Below are 20,571 nucleotides of genomic sequence, written 5' to 3'. Positions count from 1 at the left end.
GCTATCATAGCAACTACATAAAGCTTATAATTAGACCTGTTAATAGAAAACACAACTACAAATAATAAGACATACTTACAAGTTGTGATCTATAAACAACAGATTGTCCAGACAAAATGGGAACGGCTACGTCTTTAAGGAGAAGCTTTTGTGCGTATAGCCTTCACTGTACTCTCTTCTGGAAGCTGTTCTCCGTAAAATGTGCAGCGCAAAGACAAACATTGAGGTGATAATGTTCAGGAACAGTGTTAAAAATAAATATTAACCTCTCGACGTTCGTCAGCCTTAGGACAAACTTTATCCGGGGAGTAAAAAACAGCGACAACAACTCTTCATTCTCTAAAGCAGCCCAACATGGCCTCAACCCCTTTGTTGTGTATTCCCCGGGGGCAGAGTTTATGTTAATTTTAGGGTTTGTGATGTTTGTTGTAGTCCAAAAAGCTATTTCTGTAAAAGAAAATATCTCCCTTTGCATTGAACTTTGATTGGAATCACTTCAAAAGGGGAAAGTGACCACTTCAAAAAGATGTCTTGATGCCCAATTCTGATTTGTTGCGTATATCCGATTTATTTGACCATCCGTTTACACATTCTTTCAATTGTGTCCCATATTCGATTCATGCGTTTACACTCACCATACTATCTGAAACATCGTGCATGCTTAAAGGGTTAAATTCTCTTGCACAGATGGACAAACGCGAAATATGATTGATGCTAACTCTGCAATATATGCGAAGTTCGCCAAACATCACCATGATTTTGAGGCGGAAGAGGACGTAAAGTGCCATCATTGCAGCCTGCGCATATGTTTCAGGTATTGTGAGCGAGAGAGATCTCAGGACTGGTGGGAGCATATTGTGGCGGGCTTTAACGAGGAGCAGTGGGTCCAAAATTTTAGGATGAGATTTGATATGTTGTGTCAACGTTTGTCCACATTCCTATCCTACGACGACACAACGTTTCGTCGAGCCATCCGTCCCTTTTGCAGATGCGCATCGGGGTTGCTCTCCTCATTAAACCGCGGAGACGTAGCCTAATGCCTCAGAAAATCCGATCTGCCTGTTTACATGACAGTCACATTAGCACATATCTGATTTATATCTGATTTATTTCCACACCGATCTCGAAATATCCGAATGCATGCGTTTTTTTTCCTGTTTACACGGTCAGAATTGGGTCACATTTCAATGAGGCTAGATACATTTTTTTATGAGAACATTGTAATTGTGTGCTTGGGACATGGCTTTTAATTGCAAGTTTTTGTAATCAGGCTCTCAAAAATTCTATACAAATTTGGATTTAGATTTATCAGCCAATATATCGGTTATCGGCTTTCCAATATAAAGAATTATCGGTTATCGTATTAGCCAAAATGTTCATATCAGTGCATCCCTAATTAGTATGCAAAAAGACATTAAACCCTCTGGAGAAATTGTGTCTAAGTTCAATTCCCTTTAAAGGAACACTCCACCTCTGGAAAGATGAATGTGTATTTAAAATAGGTCATTTATGTAGAAGAAATGTGAAATTATTTTTGAATTTGGAGCTTTCTAGACTGAGAAAAGCCAGAAAATGTATTTTTGGCTTATGTGGATGAAAGACAACAACTCCCAGAATGCACTTGCTTCGCTGCCCTACGAGGCCACTCCCAAGCCACGCCTACCGGTAAGAGAGCACAGTTGAAAACAACAAGGCTAGGCTACGAGTGAGTCTCCGTGACGAGTTTGCCCGGGATTTCGAGATCGCCCAAAATGTCCGGGATTCGGCTTTTGCGTTCTACAGTCGCCATTCATCATGTTTACTGTGGCGAGCAGGACGAGGCTGAGGGGCGCGGGAGAACGGCGTGCGGCTGGTGACGTGATTACTGATGAGCGAGACCTGTGAGACGCACCGGTCTTGCATCTCACGGAGGTGCGGGAATTTTCTTAGCAATGTTAAAACGCACAACAACCGATCACTTGTTTAGCGTTCATGTAAACACTACATTCAGATTCACCAATCGGAATGAATTCAGTTAGATTGAAACAAAAGGTGAGCATGTAAACAATGAATGGCGACTGCAGAAAGCAAACGCCGAATCCCGGACATTTTGGACGATCTCGACGGCCGGACATGTCCGGGAAAAAGTGTATGGTAACCCCTACTACTCAGCTTTCTTTGTCCATGTTTTGTGCAGGTTTCTGCCGGTGAAATCAAACGCACTGGCACTGATCTGTGATAGGTCTGTTAGCGCATTAGGTCCAACCCCCTATGGGCGGGTTTGAAAGGGTGGGAACTAGTGCTTGTAGTCTTAACAGAAATCCCCCCCTCTTACACTTCCTCCTACAATGACGCAAAATGACGATTTTTGCGTCATCGTAGGAGGAAGTGTAAAGAGGTAAATACAGATTTCTCTCGTCTCTGGGGAAAATGAGAAAATGTTGCACGACCATTCAATAGTATGACTGGGTTTCTAACATTGCAAAGCTTAATGCAAATGGGTGGAGTGTTCCTTTAAGCGCTGTCGCATAACACATTCAGACTAATGTTTTTCTGATGTTTTTTAACTTTTAACGTAAACCAGCTCAATTATATATTATTATTAAGACTAGTTAAAGCTAATCAACAATTGTAGGTCTATGACAGCCATTAGATCGTTACAAATCCAGGATGTATGAACAAATCCATAGGGACAGTTCACCTTCATAATCCCAGTGTCAAACTTAACTAATCGGCTGAAGACTTAAACTTAGATTGAAGCACTTATTTTGAATGGCAGCCGGATTCTGCAGTTAATCTCTCTGGTCTGTCGGGCCGAGAGCCAGATCTACAAGAACTGACAGAGGAAACAAGTGGATATGCTTGGTCTGATCTCGAAAACTTCTGCACTTCTACATTTTGATCAAATATTGAAGCGTATTACCCCAGACATGCTTCTGAACTTTGCAACTGCATCTTAATTTGTGGTGTACATAGTATCATACCACAAATCATGCAGCTTGTTGAGGAGAGGTGTGCTAAAACTTGTAGATGGGCAACAAAAACCCCAAATTACATTGACGGAGGGACCCAAGCCATATCTAGGACAAGAAAATCATCGCTGACATCTCTTCTACGCTTGGGCGAAATGCACATACAAGGGGAAAACAAACAAGCCCCAATGTGTCCGAGGTGTGCGAGGACCTATAAGTCTTCACTCCTGGATGAATACCTTAATGGTGTATTCATGTCACTACGGCACACAGAGAGTTCCAGAGTTGCCGCGTCAGCAAAGTCCAGCTTTGACACACAGTGGAAAATACTACTGGAGAAACTCTAGAAAAACACAGAATTAGCTTCTTGGTTCAAAACAAGCCCCCTTCCTACACAACTCAATGCACTAAAAAAAAAAAAAAAAACATGTCTGATGTATAAATGTGTAGTTTATTACTCAAGACAACTTAATTTTCCTCTTCTCTTCCAAAAATGATCACCACTTGATTTTGAACTTCAAGAACTTGAATTCACTAGCCTTGATTTACAGTCACAGACTTTTTACCATTACTATATGGGCTCTACTAAACCTTCTTTGGGTAGTAGTAGTAGCCTAGTAGTAGAAGTAGAAATGTTACTGCCATGTCAGCAGCTGAGGCTATTTTCATGGCAAGAGCTGAGTTACAAGTTATAGCCTACAAGAGTTGCAGAAATACAATAACTAAAAAAAAAAATGTGTGTAATGTGTTTTACATTTAGATATGATAAAACCTTTTTTCTGGCAAATTCTTACTAAACAAGTCCTTAAGCTTAAACTGCCTGTGTAAACCGAAATGATCAGGATTAGAAGCATTTACAGTTAAACTCTTACAAGGAGGAGTTTAAAAAAAAAAAAACTTGTTCTGCTGCTTTTTTAAATGACAGTAACATGAAAACATAAATATGAACAAATCTATGAAACTAAGGGTGTTACACTTTTTTTTTTTAAATAGCTTTTTACACCAATTTTTCATGCTTTTGCTCGGGCAACAGCATGCTATGTTAAAGTTAACCTACTTTCTGCACGACCAAACCATTATCACTGGTCATTCCAACAACTCTATACATGAAACTTTGAATTATCAGGTTTTGGCAAAAACGTGAACACACATTCGTAAACCAAATAAGCCACAAGAACTCTTGTTTCTGCATATTAAATTGGGATATGAGAAAGTATTTAAACGTAAAAGTATATAATTACACACCTGTTGACGTATACTGTTGATATACATTAACGGTATACTGTATATGATTTAACTTACAAAATACAAATAGTCAAACTCAAAATGTGTTTTGTTAAAATTCAAAAGTAAGTAACTGTTTGATTTTGATCTTCAGGAAATTATAATTATGAACTATGCCCAATAATAATAATATTAATAACAACCGTTATTTCTTTTACCCAATAACAATAACCAAATGATAAAATATGCACAAGAGAGAAACACTATTTGCAAACTGTGCCAATTCAAAACTGTAATGTCAGTGAAATGAAAAAGATATATTCTATTTACTATTAATTGACAAGTAATAAACCGTTAATAGCAAGTAATAGACAAGTTAATTTCATAATTCTATTATTATGAACCCTGCAAAATGGTGGCGATTTCCAATAAAACCAGCGAGCAACCCCTACACAAAACAACACCTTAATGATAATGACAGTCAGCTGAAAGTGAAACGCTCAAACTGTAGCTAACACAATGGCATGTACTTTTTGGTCTATAGCCAAGACAGAAGAGTCTTTCAAAAAATAGTAGAATCAAAAAAATCAGTCGGAATAAATTGGCCATATCCGATTGAAATTTCATTTTGATTGTATGGGGTGGTTTAAACCTTTTCTAATCTGATTGAGAGGACATGTAAACACTTGATCAGATTAAAAACCAAACCTGGAAAGTACTGCGCATGTGCAATGTTGTGGAAATGGCGTAGTGACATATGTCACACGTAATGAGCTGTTGCTGTATGAAGTGTCATTCTAAAATGTCCCTCCATTCAGCGTCTGTGAAGTGGAGCAGGACAACGTCCCACCAGTCCTTCGGATCAATTTTTACTGCTTGATAAATATAAGCAGCACGACAAACTGGCTCATGTGTTTGTCGTCTCCTTATAAGGATCCACAATATGCGTAAACAGCGGGAAACTGTTATATTAATGTTATATTCATATTCATGCAGTGTGTGCATTTTGACGAATCAATTCCGCTTTTCCGCTCTAGTGTGTCCTTCATATTACACATCTATAAGTCTCCAGCTCTCTGCCCCTGACTTTCCTCATCTGACGTTATCAGGAAGTTGAGGTAAAACAGTAAAAAGATCTCACTAGATTGCAGTGGCCATGTATCAGTCTCCAGCCCTTCCTGTTTACCAGCAGCCACCATCTCAGATACAGCAGCTCTGGTGTGTTTCTCAGGTACTGATGAATGGATCCCAGCCCTCATTTCTGCTAAATATACATGGAAACAAAACTATTATTTTTCAACAAGTCTGTCATGGAGGAGAAGCCCATTGGTATATTCAGGCTTGTCCTTGGCATGAGACATGCCTACTACAACTCACATGAGAGGTGCAAAGTGGCTTAACTGGTTGCCTAATAGACACTCAACATGGTACACAAGGATTCGACAACACCCCGCACATAACGACAGGAGAACATTGGGAAATGCTGTGTGGTAGGGCTGAAATCAAAGCATTTGCTAATGTTTTTTTTTTTTTTGATGTACTCTGATTATACTTGTTGGTTTCTTGCGACACTAAATTGGTCCCACCCTATTTATTTACAAAAAGCCACCTCAAGTCATCCTTCAGACAAAACATCTTAAGCCACCACAACCACCACACCCATGCAGACCAACCTTGAACAACACCTCTGCTCCACCATGAGAAACGGCACAAGTATTTCGGCATGATCATGATATCATACATCATCAGAGCTGACGGTCAGTTACACTTTTACACAAGTCCAAAGTCTCAGAATTGAAACAACTGGCATTTTGTAACCAACACAGATGCTTAAATTCATCTTGGGACAGTCGGTGTATGTTTACTGGATTTAAATATTAGAACATAATTACAAGTGTGCACGTAAACAAAACAAAATTTAATCTAAAACTGCTTTAAACAGCAACACTACCATTCAAAAGTTTGGAGTTGGTCTCTTTTGCGCACTATGGCTGCATTTATTTGCTCCAAAAATATTTTATATATATTTTTGAATTTTTTCCAGCATCATTACTCCAGTCTTCAGTGTCACATGATCCTTCAGAAATCACTCTAATATGCTAATTTGCTGATCAAGAAACATTTCTTATTATTACCAATGTTGAAAACGTATTGATTAATATTTCCGAGGAAACGGTGATGCCTTTTTTCATGATTCTTTGTGGATCAGAAAGTTCAAAACAACAGCATTTATTTGAAATGGAAATCTTTTGTGACATTACCACTACCAGTGCCTTTACTGTCACTTTTGATCGATTTAATGTATCCTTGCAGAATAAAAGTATCAATTTCTTTACTGACCTAAACCTTTTGAATGGTAGCGAGTAAATATTGTCTAAAACATCATATTTAGATGCGCTACTTGAAACATCAATGGTGGGACAACTAGCGAAACTCTGAACCTTGACCTCGGTCTCAACCTCTGAACTAACGACTTACATGTTATTAGTCACAAATCTAACAGCGTAAACCAGGCAGACAACATTTTTTAAGCGGTACTATGATGGGAATACAATAAGCAGACCGACTCTTAATCTTTAACCCATTCAGACCCATTGAAACATCTAATAGCAGTGGACACTGTAAAGGAAAGTTCAGAGCGTCTTGGTTTCACATGAACACTTTTACATGGCTGGTGTAAATATCAAATGGCCAGTTTGCCCTCTCTGAAGAATTATGTCTGTGTCAAAGGTCCAGAAGCATGTAAAACATGGCATAATACAGATACCACCACATTCGGTATATATATTTAAAGGGTCAGTTATTAAAAGAGTATTACGAGAGCTCTGTCTCATTTAAATCATAATCATAATACACAATGAAAACAGTCATTTGTGACCAGTGGGAAACCCAGAGACTCATTTTGATTACCTGTACTGTACTGTTAAATTTACCAAAACAAAGTGAAAGTAAAATTGCTTTACAGTACTGCTTTCAACTTTCTTGGGTCTTATTGACCAACAGAGCCATTTTAACCCTGTAGTTTCCCACTGGTTTCAATTGTGAGCAGGAATTATACACACACTTTCATAACTTTGAAATTTATAAAAAGTGTTTCATTGGGGTGTTCAAAGACTAAAACGCACATGTCCACTTTATCTGGAAGAATATGGGATTTAATGGGTTAATTCATTTAACTACCCAGTTCCCTATATTAATCAAATCCAATACAATGGTCATAAACATCAATTTCTCTCAGGTAATCTAATGACTAAATCCAACATTTCTTAACTTGTGTTTAAAAAGGAGTTTGCTCAGTGGCAACAAACCAATTCTTGAATAAATAAGACCTCGGTGAGTTTAGTGCTGAGGAAGCAAAACTAGTTAGCTAACCCGGCTAACATCAGCTAATGCTGACTTACTCATCAAGTCCAATTAGCAGGCGAGCTAAATGAATAGTTTATATCCCCCAAACAGAAAACAATTGAGCAGTTTCTTCTCTAAAGTTGATCATTATATCGCACTGTATCGGTATCGATATAGTTAGATGGAATCTGTCAAATTTATTTGATGAAATGGATGGTTAAGTTTGTAAATCCCCTGTTTAACTCAACAGTCCAGTTGCTAGCAAAGCTAATGTGAAGTCAAAACACCCTGAAACCCTCAAGTATCACTCAATCTCTCTTTAGAAGAACTTACTGAGAAGATGAAACGCTTATTGGTCTTCTGGGGGACCTCCACGCGTCTGGTTGTTGTTATTTACCCTAGTATTTTGGTGTAAAACTATCCCGGGGATCCCCTCACTGTCTATCTGCCCTGCCCGCTGCCGCTCCGGTCGCCAAATAAAGATCCTCGCTGCTGCTGCCTACACATGGACCCGAGACACCGCAGCGCGCATGCGCAGTTGCGCACTGGCCCACTGGCCCATATGAAGTGGGGATTTATATGAGGAAGGGCATCCAAACACCATAGTCACCATTACAAGTGTTTACTCAGGTAACCATAGTTTCAGATTAAATAGCTACTGGTGTATTCTGTTAACTCCTTATACTGTTTTTTTTTATTTATTTTTTTTTTTATGTCAGTCACATTTTTGGATATGTATCAATGAAATGGTGACAACAAACCAAATGTTTATTTTTTTTCTTATTATGCTACAAAAATAGTTCACAACTATAAAAATGCAAAGCTAAATGAGAACTGTTAAAATATAATAATCTAGATAATGCTGTTTCAATAAAAGAACTCACCAACATATTACGAAGGACTGACAACATAAATAAATGTTGAAATATTTAAATTAAAACCATTACATTTATAAAATACCTCCTAAATATCAATTGCACTATAATTTCCTCTTGCTATGACATGATTGTAAATAAGAATTTTGATTTGAAGTAACTTAAAGGGATACTTCACTTTTTTTGGAAATTTTCATTTTACAACTCCCCCAGCCGAACTCTGGGTCTGGCGGTACCACATTTAGCATAGCTTAGCATAGATCATTGAATCGGACAAGACCATTAGCATCTCTCTCAAAAAAATGACCAAAGAGTTTAGATATTTTTCCTATTTAAAACTTGACTCTTCTGTAGTTACATCGTGTACTAAGACCGACGGAAAATGTAAAGTTGTGATTTTCTAGGCTGATATGGCTAGGAACTACTCTCATTCCTGCGTAATAATCAAGAAACTTTGCTGCCTTACCATGGGTCCAGCAGGCGTAATGATATGACGCAGCGCCTGAAAATAGTCCCCACCTCGGTAACTCCCAACGTGACCGGGACTAAGTTTATCTAACCTATTAGACCTATTTTCAGGCGCTGCGTCATATCATTACGCCTGCTGCACTCATGGTACCGCAGCAAAGTTTCTTGATTATTACGCAGGAATGAGAGTATAGTTCCTAGCCATATCAGCCTAGAAAATCGCGACTTTACATTTTCCGTCGGTCTTAGTACACGATGTAACTACAGAAGAGTCAAGTTTTAAATAGGAAAAATATCGAAACTCTTTGGTCATTTTTTTTGAGAGAGATGCTAATGGTCTTGTCCGATTCAATGATCTATGCTAAGCTATGCTAAAAGTGGTACCGCCAGACCCGGAGATCGGCTGAATGGATTCGAAAACGGTAAAACTCAACTGTTTAACTCTGGGGGAGTTGTAAAATGAGCCTATTTCCAAAAAAAGTGGAGTATCCCTTTAACTGATTAAATAAAGGCAAAAAAACGCCCCCCCCCCCCCCAAAATAAAAAAAATTACATTAAATTGCATTAATCAGAATGGTACCACTTTACAATAAGGTTAATTAGTAACTACATTAGTTACCATGAACTAATAATGAACTGCACTTATACAGCATTTATTAATCTTTGTTAATGTTAATTTCAACATTTACTAATACTTTATTAAAATCCTGTTAACATTAGTTAATGCACTGTGAACTAACATGAACTAACAATGAACAGCTGTCATTTTATTAACCAACGTTAACAAAGATTAGCAAATACAGTAACAAATGTATTGTTCATGGTTAGTTGATGTTAGTCAATACATTAACTCATGTTAACTAATGAACCTTATTGTAAAGTGGTACCATTAGAATATATTTTGGTCCTTATGAAGAACAGCCATTTTCCTCAGGTAGGCCTAAATCAAATCGCTTCATGTCAAGTTCAGGTGTTGGCAAAAGTTTTAAAGTAATGTACATTGATTTAGATATTTGCTATTTAATCTTAAACGCGATTCTAGAACACTCCAACATAATTTGGCCAATTTTACCAGACTTCATCTAATAACTTGTCAACTATTATTATCTCGTTCCAAACTGCATGAAAAAACAGGTGTATTCCAACAGGGGGCGCTCTACGGCTCACAAAATATATGTAATCTTTTAATCTATTAAATGTCAAATATTAGTAACTGGCGTGCAAATTAAAATTCTCTACACAAATATCAATAAAATAATAATAAAAACAAAACAAAAAAAACTCGTCCTGTAATCACAAACGACTGTAATTTGTCCATCCAAACCACAAGCGCTGAGAAAAGTAACAGAAACCACGTTGCAACGCCGTCTACGACACTAATAGTAATACCATAACAGAAAAAAAGTTATACCGTAACAGTCTTATACATCACGGTTTTATGTCTTATAAACATGTAAATCAAATTTTCCAATTCCGTAAACATACCAAGTCCGTTAGCTTCCTGAATTAGTTTCCGTTTGCCTTGTAGTCGAGTGTGTCCCAGGTATAGCTCAGGGTCCGGGTGCAGCTCTGTGGGCTTCTTATCAACGAAATGAAACGAACACACATAAACTCTCTTCGGAGGAGTTTTTAATTTTAGAGCCGCGAGCCAAGCCTGTTTCCTCTCCTCTTTCGTCGGCATACAGTGTAATGCATACGGCGCAGGGCACGGACATTCATTCCTGATTTTTTGGTGTTCAGTGCATATATTTTCTTGAAAACCCTTGAGTTTTTTCGAGTTGTTGTAACAACCAGATACAGCACAGGTCGAACCGGAGCTCATGTTAAACTCAAGTTCGCTGTATGCGTATATAAAAATTATTATTATTTAAAAAAAAATTAGACGGACCGGAAGCAGAACACCGGCAAACGGAAATAGAGTGAAGTCGCATTGTTTTCCAAAGCAAACATTATTTTTATTTTGAGTAGTACAACATATAGTTACTTAGATGATAAAAACGTACAATGTATACATATTTAAAGCATTTAAAAAGGTTTATAAGAGGTTTTACAAGTTGTTTTCTAAACTTTCATTTTACTTTCACTCCGTGGTCAGCTGTGGTTTGGACTTAAATCGTAGACTATTTATCTTTTGTCCTCCCAAAATGATTTTTCTAGTTTCACATTTTCAATGTCTACAAGTTTTATCATGAAGTAAAATGATCGCATAGCCTACTGTTGGCTATATTAGATTATATTATCCCTGGTTTCATAGACACGGCTTAAAGGGATAGTTCACTTTGAAATTAATTTTTGATATGTTTTAGCTTACCTCAAGGGCATCCAAGATGTAGGTGTCTTTGTTTCCGCAGTAGTTTCAATTTTGATATTTTTTGGTCAAACCGTTCTTGTCTGTCAGTCATATAATGCAGGTCGATGGTCACTGTCTCAAAACACAAGCACAGAGTCCAAATTAAAACAATTCCCCATCGTCCAAATGAAACAATTCCCCATCATAAGTACACATTGATGGGCTAAGACACGAAACGAGAATTGTTTCATTTGGACGTGGGGAATTGTTTTAATTTGGACTCTGTGCTTGTGTTTTGAGCCAGTGACCATAGACCTGCATTATATGACTGACAGACAAGAACGGTTTGACCTAAAAATATCAAAATTGAAACTACTGCGGAAACAAAGACACCTACATCTTGGATGCCCTTGAGGTAAGCTAAAACATATCAAAAATTAATTTCAAAGTGAACTATCCCTTTAAACTAGTCTCAGACTAAAATGCGTGTTTGAGCTGTACTGAAAGCAACTTGCACTGACATGTATTAAAATATGTCTATCACTGTTTTGTCTCAAGATGCACACCAGTAATGTTTCTAAGGCAAGTTAATAAAAGCTACTTAATGTCCTAATTGAACTAAGGCCTAATCCTGGCTTAATCTAAGCCCTGTCTGTGAAACCGGGCCGATATTGCTAAAAGAATTCAGATCTGAGCCCTGTTGCATGAAGTTGAACAAACTCTGAGTTTCAGAGTAAGTTTAGAGTTGACAAACCCAATCCGACCTGGTTTAGATCAGGTTTAAAGGGATACTCCACTTTTTTCGGAAATATGCTCATTTTACATCTCCCCCAGAGTTAAACAGATGAGTTTTACCGTTTTAGAATCCATTCAGCCGAACTCCGGGTCTGACGGTACCACTTTTAGCATAGCTTAGCACAGATCATTGATTCTGATTAGTCCAGTAGCATTTCTTTCAAAATGACCAAAGAGTTTCAATATTTTTCCTATTTAAAACTTGACTCTTCTGTAGTTAAACCGTGTACTAAGATCGACGGAAAATGAAAAGTTGCGATTTTCTAAGCCTATATGGCTAGGAACTACTCTCATTCCAGCGTAATAATCAAGGAACTGTGTGGCTGTACCATGAGTGCAGCAGGCGTAATGATATGACGCAGCGCCTGAAAATAGGTCTAATAGGTTAGACAAACTTAGTCCCGGTCACGTTGGAAGAAGTTACCGAGCTGGGGACTATTTTCAGGCGCTGCGTCATATCATTACGCCTGCTGCACTCATGGTACAGCCGCACAGTTCCTTGATTATTACGCCGGAATGAGAGTAGTTCCTAGCCATATAGGCTTAGAAAATCGCAACTTTTCATTTTCCGTCGATCTTAGTACACGGTTTAACTACAGAAGAGTCAAGTTTTAAATAGGAAAAATATTGAAACTCTTTGGTCATTTTGAAAGAAATGCTACTGGACTAATCAGAATCAATGATCTGTGCTAAGCTATGCTAAAAGTGGTACCGTCAGACCCGGAGTTCGGCTGAATGGATTCTAAAACGGTAAAACTCATCTGTTTAACTCTGGGGGAGATGTAAAATGAGCATATTTCCGAAAAAAGTGGAGTATCCCTTTAACGGGCTCACAACGCTTGGTATAAACGTTCTTTGTCAACTCCAGTCAACAGCCAATCACACGAAACATGGAGAGCGTCAGTTCGATTCACTTCTCTGTTGGAGATTAAAGGGTTAGTTCACCCAAAAATTACAATTATCCCATAATTTACTCACCCTCAAGCCATCCTATATGACTTTCTTCTTTCAGCCAAACACAATCTGAGTTATATTAAAAAAATATCCTGGCTCTTCCCAGTTTTATAATGGGAGTGAATAGATTTTGAAACCCAGAAAAGCGCATCCATCATAAAAGTAATCCATACGACTCCAGGGGGTTAATAAAGGCTTTCTGAAACGAAGCGATGCGTTATTGTAAGAAAAATATCCATATTTATAACTTTATAAACTATAATCACTGGCTTCCGGTAACGGCCGCACACGGCATATGACAAACACGGAAGCGCAGAGGAAAACACCGGTCATGAATTATTAGAAGTCTAAAGCCAGCCCTGTTAGTTTGAACCGAGAGAGGCGTCGAAGCTTACGCTATACTCCTACATCCTACGTCATACACAGGGTCAGAGGTCACTCTTCTGCCAGAACTAGACTCGCGTAGGCTACAGTATGGATAAATATATTTGTCTTACAAAAACGCATCGCTTCACTTCAGAAGGCCTTTATTAACCCCCTGGAGCCGTATGGATTACTTTTATGATGGATGGATGCGCTTTTTGGGCTTCAAAATCTTAGTTACCATTCACTCCCATTATAAAGCTTGGAAGAACCAGGATATTTTTTTTATATAAATTCGATTGTGTTTGGCTGAAAGAAGAAAGACACACATCCTAGGTGTCCATTTACACCTAGGATGGCTTGAGAGTGAGTAAATTATGGAATCATTTTCATTTTTTGGGTGAACTAACCCTTTAAGTGATCATTATGAAAAAAATATCATGACGTTAATGCATTTACAAGGCAGGAATAAACACTGCTGCTGCTGTAGCTAAAGTTCTCTGAAATTCTTTCAAAACTGCTTTAATTTGGAGCGAGAGATACAGGGGGAGGGATACATGTCATCAGATACATGTCACTTTACTCACAGCGGACTGGTCCAGTTTTGTTATGCGACCTCTAACCCAGAATAAAACTTACTTCGGAACAGGTTAGCCGTGTAGCGTAAGTTACAAACCAATCCATCTTCTTGAGCCCGAAAACCCAGAGTTTGCTCAAACTAATCTTGAACTTAACTGGGTAGAAACTGAAACCGGCTTTGTGCAACAGGCCGCGGAATACACCTATAGCTTGTTTGGATATCCAATGACATCTACTGGTCGTTTTGAGGTATGACAGCTCATGATTTAACTAGTGATGCAATTTCCAGCACTTTACTATGGTTTACTTTACAACCATATCAATTCTAAAACATAATTGGGGATGTGTATGGATATATATATAATTATATTATATTATACATATATAAAAACTATGTAATTTCTTAAGAAACACAAGAGAAGCAAGTTCAAAAATCATTAACCAAGAATTAGAGGGCAGTATTAATTTTATCCTAAATTCCTAAATTAAGTTTGTTTTTACATGATGGGGGTTATTAAAGGCGTGTGTTACATCTTCAAGTGACATTAATAAGAGCCTTACAGGGATTAAAAAACAAACAAATAGTCAAACAAATCAATTACTAAACAATAAATATGTTTATTTTAGAATAACGCTTTATATTATTTGAATATGCATAAAATAATACAATAATTCTGTTAAAAATTATTATTACTAATAATTTTAGAAAATAGGCTATAGCTAGATAAAATATTTAATATGAAATACCATTGAAAACAAGCAACATACGTCCAATTACTACGATTCCCAGTTTAATTATTTATAGAATTGCTAATTGCATTTCATTTGAAAGATTTTATTCGGGTTTTTAAATAATTCTTCAAATGATGACGTGCTTAAACACCCATTTCCACACCACTAGGTGGCAGCAAAGGCTAGGGTATCCTTACAATGATTAGCAAATATATTAATTATGTTGAGATGCGTCTGATAAATACTTCTCGTCTAATTTTGAACGAAATTTTAGATCTTACAACATCATAGAGTTAATTACCCTAATAGTTCTCCAGGCTAAAAAGGACACGTTAGATTATAGTCAGTTTGGGCCTCTACCACTAGGTGGCGTTATTATATAGCAATTCAATGTATTGACAAAAACCCTGATGAGATTCTGGCCTGAACTTGACCTTGGCAGTGCAGTATATGTGTCCTTTAACAACACATTGCAACATAAATTCCTATGGTGTGTTTATTTAATAGAGTTTTATTATTATTATTATTCAACATGCTTAAAGTTTTTTATTAGGGCTAATGTAAGTTATAGGCCTACTGGACAAAATCACTAAGGTTTATATAAGGTTTTCAACACAAACTAACTAATGAATTAAGAAAACAATACCAATACATATAAATATACTTATTAATAATTGTAAATGCAATATAGAATAATACCTTAAATTCTAAATAAAAACCCTTTGGTCCCCAAACCTCCTTAGATATTGTGTGTGTTGAACTGTAATGTTTATCTTGAATTATTTGCCTGTTAATTAATAAACTCAGTGATTGTTAGAGATGTGAAACTGTTTTTCCTGAACTTCCGGGCAGCTTTTCTTGCCAAACCCACGGTTGTTTCTACACACTAGGGAAGCAGGGATGGGTGAAATCTCATTTGCATGTATTTAAATGACGCATGAATAATTTACACAAGGCTTGAAGAAGGCAAAACAGAATATCAGTCGACTCGCAATCATCTTCGGCCAGTACATAAAGGAAAACGGTCCTAAAAACACAGTCTACGGCTTCCTTCAGGTAAAAACAAATGTGTGTGTGTGTGTGTGTGTGTGTGTGTGTGTTAGGCTATATGCGAGCGACGTCCCATTATATGGCCTTTTTGGCAGCTTCACAAGCATCCACTTACTAGAACCTTCCATAAATTACCGCCACATTAAAATGCCCCACACGACATTATGGAAACTGAAAGGCTTGTAAAAAGCCAAGGAAAAACTTAAAAACGTATTTACACACACAAGACAAATGGCTTTTTCAAAAAAAAAAAAAAAAAAATCTCAATTTTTCAACACTTAGTCGCTAACCTGCATCTACCCCTGTTTTTGCCTTTCCCACGTTTCTACAGTCTTGTTGGTTTTATATGAAAGAGCGTGTTGCTGCTTATCAGCGGGTGGTGCAGTAAAAGCGTCCAGGGTCAAAGCATTACTGAACCGTGATTGGTTCTTCCATTAGAAGAAGCGCGCAGCCCGAGTTTCCTTTCAGCCAATCAGATGCGCTCGCTGTACTATTGTTCCAAGTGCAAGTCTGCATTCTTAGATTCCCCCCATATGATTTGAAAATAAATTGCACATAATTGTGAGTGACCCTTCCTCTACAATCTGAAGATTATAGACTGCGAAACATGCACGGCTGTTTGATTCAAACAAGCCATTTGGCGTATTAACAAGAAACAGACAGAAGATATTCACAAATAAACTTGTTAGGTGAACAACAGAATAAAAGCAAAAACGAGAGCAGGTGTTTATTTAAAAATCGACAGAGGCCTGTCTGCTGATAATAAAAATGTTCCCTGAAACGAACATTTAATAATGCTATTTAAATGTCAGAATATCTGATATTTTCAAGTTCAACTGCAGGTTGAAATAAATTAAACAATCGTATTTAATTAAGAAATCGTTATAATTTAAAGGCTTTCCGGTCCTGAGATCTGATTGGTCAATATACAGATTTGACGTGAAACACTTTGCCAACATCATCATGCAGAACTATTTTGTAGCGGCATAATTCCATTTAATTTGTTAATAAATAAAAAAATATAAAAAAATGTGTAGGCTACCTAATATTTGTATTACAATAGGCCTATTTTAAAAAAAAATGTAGGCCTATATTAATCTTTTAAAGCAATTAAGGCACTCAGGGCCTGCTGAATAGCCTAAATACCGTGCTCGCTGTAACCGTTACTAATCGCACAATGTAACGCGGCCTCTTGTAGGCTTTATTGCTTAATGAAATGTATTTCTACTTTAATCAGCAATGGTGCTAGATTATTCCACTTGTAAATAATAAAACGACTTAATACCTCTCCACATGGATTAGTCTATTAACTACGTGATCAAGTTTCTCAGAGAAATATGGGAGCCCCCCCAAGTGCATTGAGCGGACGGCCATACAGACACATATATGAACCCAGGGGGTGCGGGGTCTCACTGGTTTTGCATAAAAAAAGACGAGGTCCTGTGAAAGTTCTGCTCCCTGTGTGTGAATTCAATAGCTCCAGCATGGTTAGCATGACAAACTGCTCTTCAAGTTCACAGAGGAGCCTAACCTCCCCCGTCCCGCACGCAGACACACACACACACACACACACACACTCACACACATACACTCCCGCTGTTGACCCTCGTTCATTCTCAAGTCTATTTCAGGCAAGCCAAAGGGCATCTTACTTCTGAAATTTCAATAATGCTATCTGCTTGGGAGGAAATGTTTTTAAGGTCATGAGTTTCTTTTTATTTAGCCTATTTATGTAGGCTAAGAACAACCGAAGCATTTCTCACATGGTAATTCAAACTGAAAACGCAACACTATTTATCCGTTTAAAAATGTATTAGGAAATGTAGCTATTGTGGAAGTTTTTTAGTTAATGTGATGTGTGTGTTTGGCTTTTCATGTAAGTTAATGTACAAATTTAAGACGTGCACAGAATCGATCATATTCAAGATAATCTTCAATCTTAACAATTATTTAAATTTAAATAATGGCTTTATTATTTGATGTTTGAAACAGTTTTTTTTTTCTTTAGTTATTTTCTGCATTTGTTTATATTTTATCACTTGTCCTGATTTATGTTACATATACTAATATGTTAGAATTTGACTAATGTTAAATGTAATTGATAATTCACCTCAAAATCGACATTCACTCTTTCATCACTAATCTTCAAACCTATTTATTTTAAATATGATTGCCAACACTGGCTCATTTTTTTTCTTCTTTTTTGTCATCATCATCATCACAGACTGCATTAGAAACACTTTTGTATATAAATAATTGTTATTTAATACATAAATATTTTTTCAGATCCGTTTGTTCAGAGAAATAACCATTATTTATTTATTAAACCACCACAAAGATGAAAGAAACAGCAAGTCACAACAAAAAATGTAAAACAGATTTTCAAAACATATTGTTTGACACATTTTGTTTGTCTTTTCATCTTGTAAAGGCTTGTTATAATAAGAATCATCAACATTAAATATTTCAACAATCAACAATAAACATTTTATAATGGTTAACATAAAATAAATACAAATTAATTCAACATAAAAAATAATATGTATTATTATTATTATTAAACCAAGAACCAAAACTATATAATGCAGTATTTTTATTGAAAAAAATAATTTTAATAAACACAAACTCAAAATTTGAATTCTACTGGAAACATTTTGTTTGATAAATCACTGACAAATCATTGACTTCTGAATTCATAGTGACAGAACAAATGGGAATTTTCAGAAGACATTTCCAACTATTTTTAACAGGTAAAGGGACATTCTGTCATGTAATTAAATACACCAAAAATATCAAAATTATATTAATTTCTATTGTTATGCCTTGGTTTTTACATGCATATTTTGTAGAGGTGACTAAACTGTGTATTTTCTTGTTAGAAGAACCCTAAATGTAATATGACGCAACAGCCAGAGGTAGCTGGACTTCACGGCTAAACTCACTCCTCACCTCTTATGGCAAAGACAATGAATGTCTTGGCAGACCACCAAGAACTGTTTCACCGGAGATTTTGAGCCCTGTCTCTGGGCAGAGGATGGTCGAGGGGGGGGTGAACAAGGGGACAAGAGCTGCCACCCTAATCTCTCCGAAAGAGGCTTGTTCGCTGTGGGTTTATCCCGTTGAGAGTAAGGGAATCTGCCATGCTCAGTAAGCATGTATATCAGGCCATCTCATGGCTCAATGGACGCTCCATGGGTGGCCCCTCCTGGTCAATACCGCCGTACCCTCCGCCGGACCGGCCCAGAATAGGATAATCTCTCCTTCTCGCTTTCTTTCAGGCCAAAGTCTGGCCTCCCGGTGTCTGAGTCGTGGCCAGGGTGGCTTGGCCCTGATCCTGGGTCAGTGTGGCTGGGTGACCGCAGGCGCTTTGAGAAGAGGGGCAGATTTCAGGAGGTGCATTGGAGCGCACTGGACCAGCGCTTGAGCTGACAGTAAAGGAAAACAATAGGAAGCAGGACTGCCACCGGAGAAGCCTGATGTGTGTGTGTGTTTGAGTCAACTGGATTCCTTCTCTGGTAATGAACACTTTCTGGCTGAGCGAAACTCACCATTTCTGACTCAGTTCCTCCTAACAGCTGACAAAAGGCACTTTACAAAATCATTTTTATTTAACCCGAGGTTAAATAAAGGTGGTGTTTAACCTTCCGAAAATTCGGATGTCAGGTCAAAGTAAATATTATATAAGGTGGTTTACTTTCTGTTAGATTTATAGGACGTTTGGTTTTGCATCCCTGTTACCAAATACATTTCTAAACAGTTCATAATTTCTTTTATATATATATAATTTTCTATTAGTGATAAAAATATAAAAGGGCAAATTATACAATTTTAAAACAATTTCACAACAGAATCATGCAGTAACAGGGTTGAGCATATAGTTAAATATTACACTGTTCTGAAAGATTTTTAATAGTAATTCAACAGATCATGACAAAATTATAAAGTTGTATGATTTTAATTGTTAAATGCAGTCAAGAAAATCATGACTGTTGAGGTGGGACAGGCCAAAATCACCATACGGGCCTTTAAGGTGTTTAAAATGAGTTACTTTTCATTGTGGGATAATTAATAGTTCATTAAACAAGCCTAATATTTTTCTCACAACAAAACAATATGGGATTTGTACACAGTGATGGGCAGATTACATACAAATCGTAATTGGTAACTGATTCCAAATTACATGACAAGTTGTAGTTAATCCATTACATTACACAATATAATCGGACTACTTTTAGATTACTTTTGACCTAACTTGTGTATCACATTGATTTGAATAGGATAATCTTGTACCATATTGATATAAAAATACAAAGAGAAAGAAAATATATCCCATTCTTTGTTATTAACAACATGAAGTGCATTAAATATTACATTATGTCAGGGTTTCCCAGACTGTGAGATGGAACAGGGGTTTGTGAGTTTAATCAAAAGCTACTAAGTAATTAAATCATAAAAATGTCAAATGTCAAATAAATAATTTTAAAATAAAAACAATCAAAATAAAGCACTTACTAAAAAAATATGTTATTTGTTTACCAGCATGTCATGTGACCATTAACCGACACCAGTAATAACCAAATTATTATTATTTCTATTGACTTAATTCTATTATTGACCTAACTTATTCACTTAAAATCTCAGGGGGATCTACTTCAAGTAAATATTTGGTCAAACAGGTTCAGCTGACAAAACAGTTGTGGAATCCCTGCATTGCATGTAAATATGAAATGATGTGAATTTGTAAAATTTTAATGTGTTTGAAAGACAAAAGCCTTCCAAAGACAGTAATACATGGTTAAATGATTTCTGTAACCCAGTGATCAAATGCTGTGTGGCTCTCAGTTTTACATCTAATGCTTTGAAACACTCATAGGGCACCAAAATGTTCCTTATGGAAAGTGGCAAAACAAATACAAAACAAGACACAGAAAAAATAAATAAAAAT

The 20,571-nt window shown here is 36.9% G+C and overlaps 1 protein-coding gene across 8 annotated transcripts in view; it reads right to left on the bottom strand.

Annotated features, from left to right (window-relative positions):
• The window catches only part of gatad2ab (GATA zinc finger domain containing 2Ab), a 29,420-nt gene extending 18,754 nt beyond the window's left edge, over positions 1 to 10,666 (bottom strand). The window contains exons 1-2 of one of the 8 annotated variants that reach the window (XM_084416910.1): positions 10,349 to 10,654; positions 5,317 to 5,439 (exon numbers count right to left, since the gene is read on the bottom strand). In XM_084416910.1, coding sequence (XP_084273036.1) covers positions 5,317 to 5,439; positions 10,349 to 10,544 — 319 coding nt within the window. In that variant the 5' untranslated portion in view covers positions 10,545 to 10,654. Of the gene's footprint in view, positions 1 to 5,316; positions 5,440 to 7,853; positions 8,073 to 10,348 lie in introns of those variants that run through there. The other 7 variants (XM_084416916.1, XM_084416918.1, XM_084416917.1 and 4 more) reach the window with 7 other exon arrangements.
• Between the last annotated feature and the right edge of the window lie 9,905 nt (positions 10,667 to 20,571).

This window comes from Rutilus rutilus (assembly GCF_951802725.1).
Source record: "Rutilus rutilus genome assembly, chromosome: 8".
NCBI lineage: Eukaryota > Metazoa > Chordata > Actinopteri > Cypriniformes > Leuciscidae > Rutilus > Rutilus rutilus.
The sequence above is the reverse complement of the archived record's forward strand: the minus strand, read 5'-3'. Positions and strand labels throughout refer to the sequence as shown.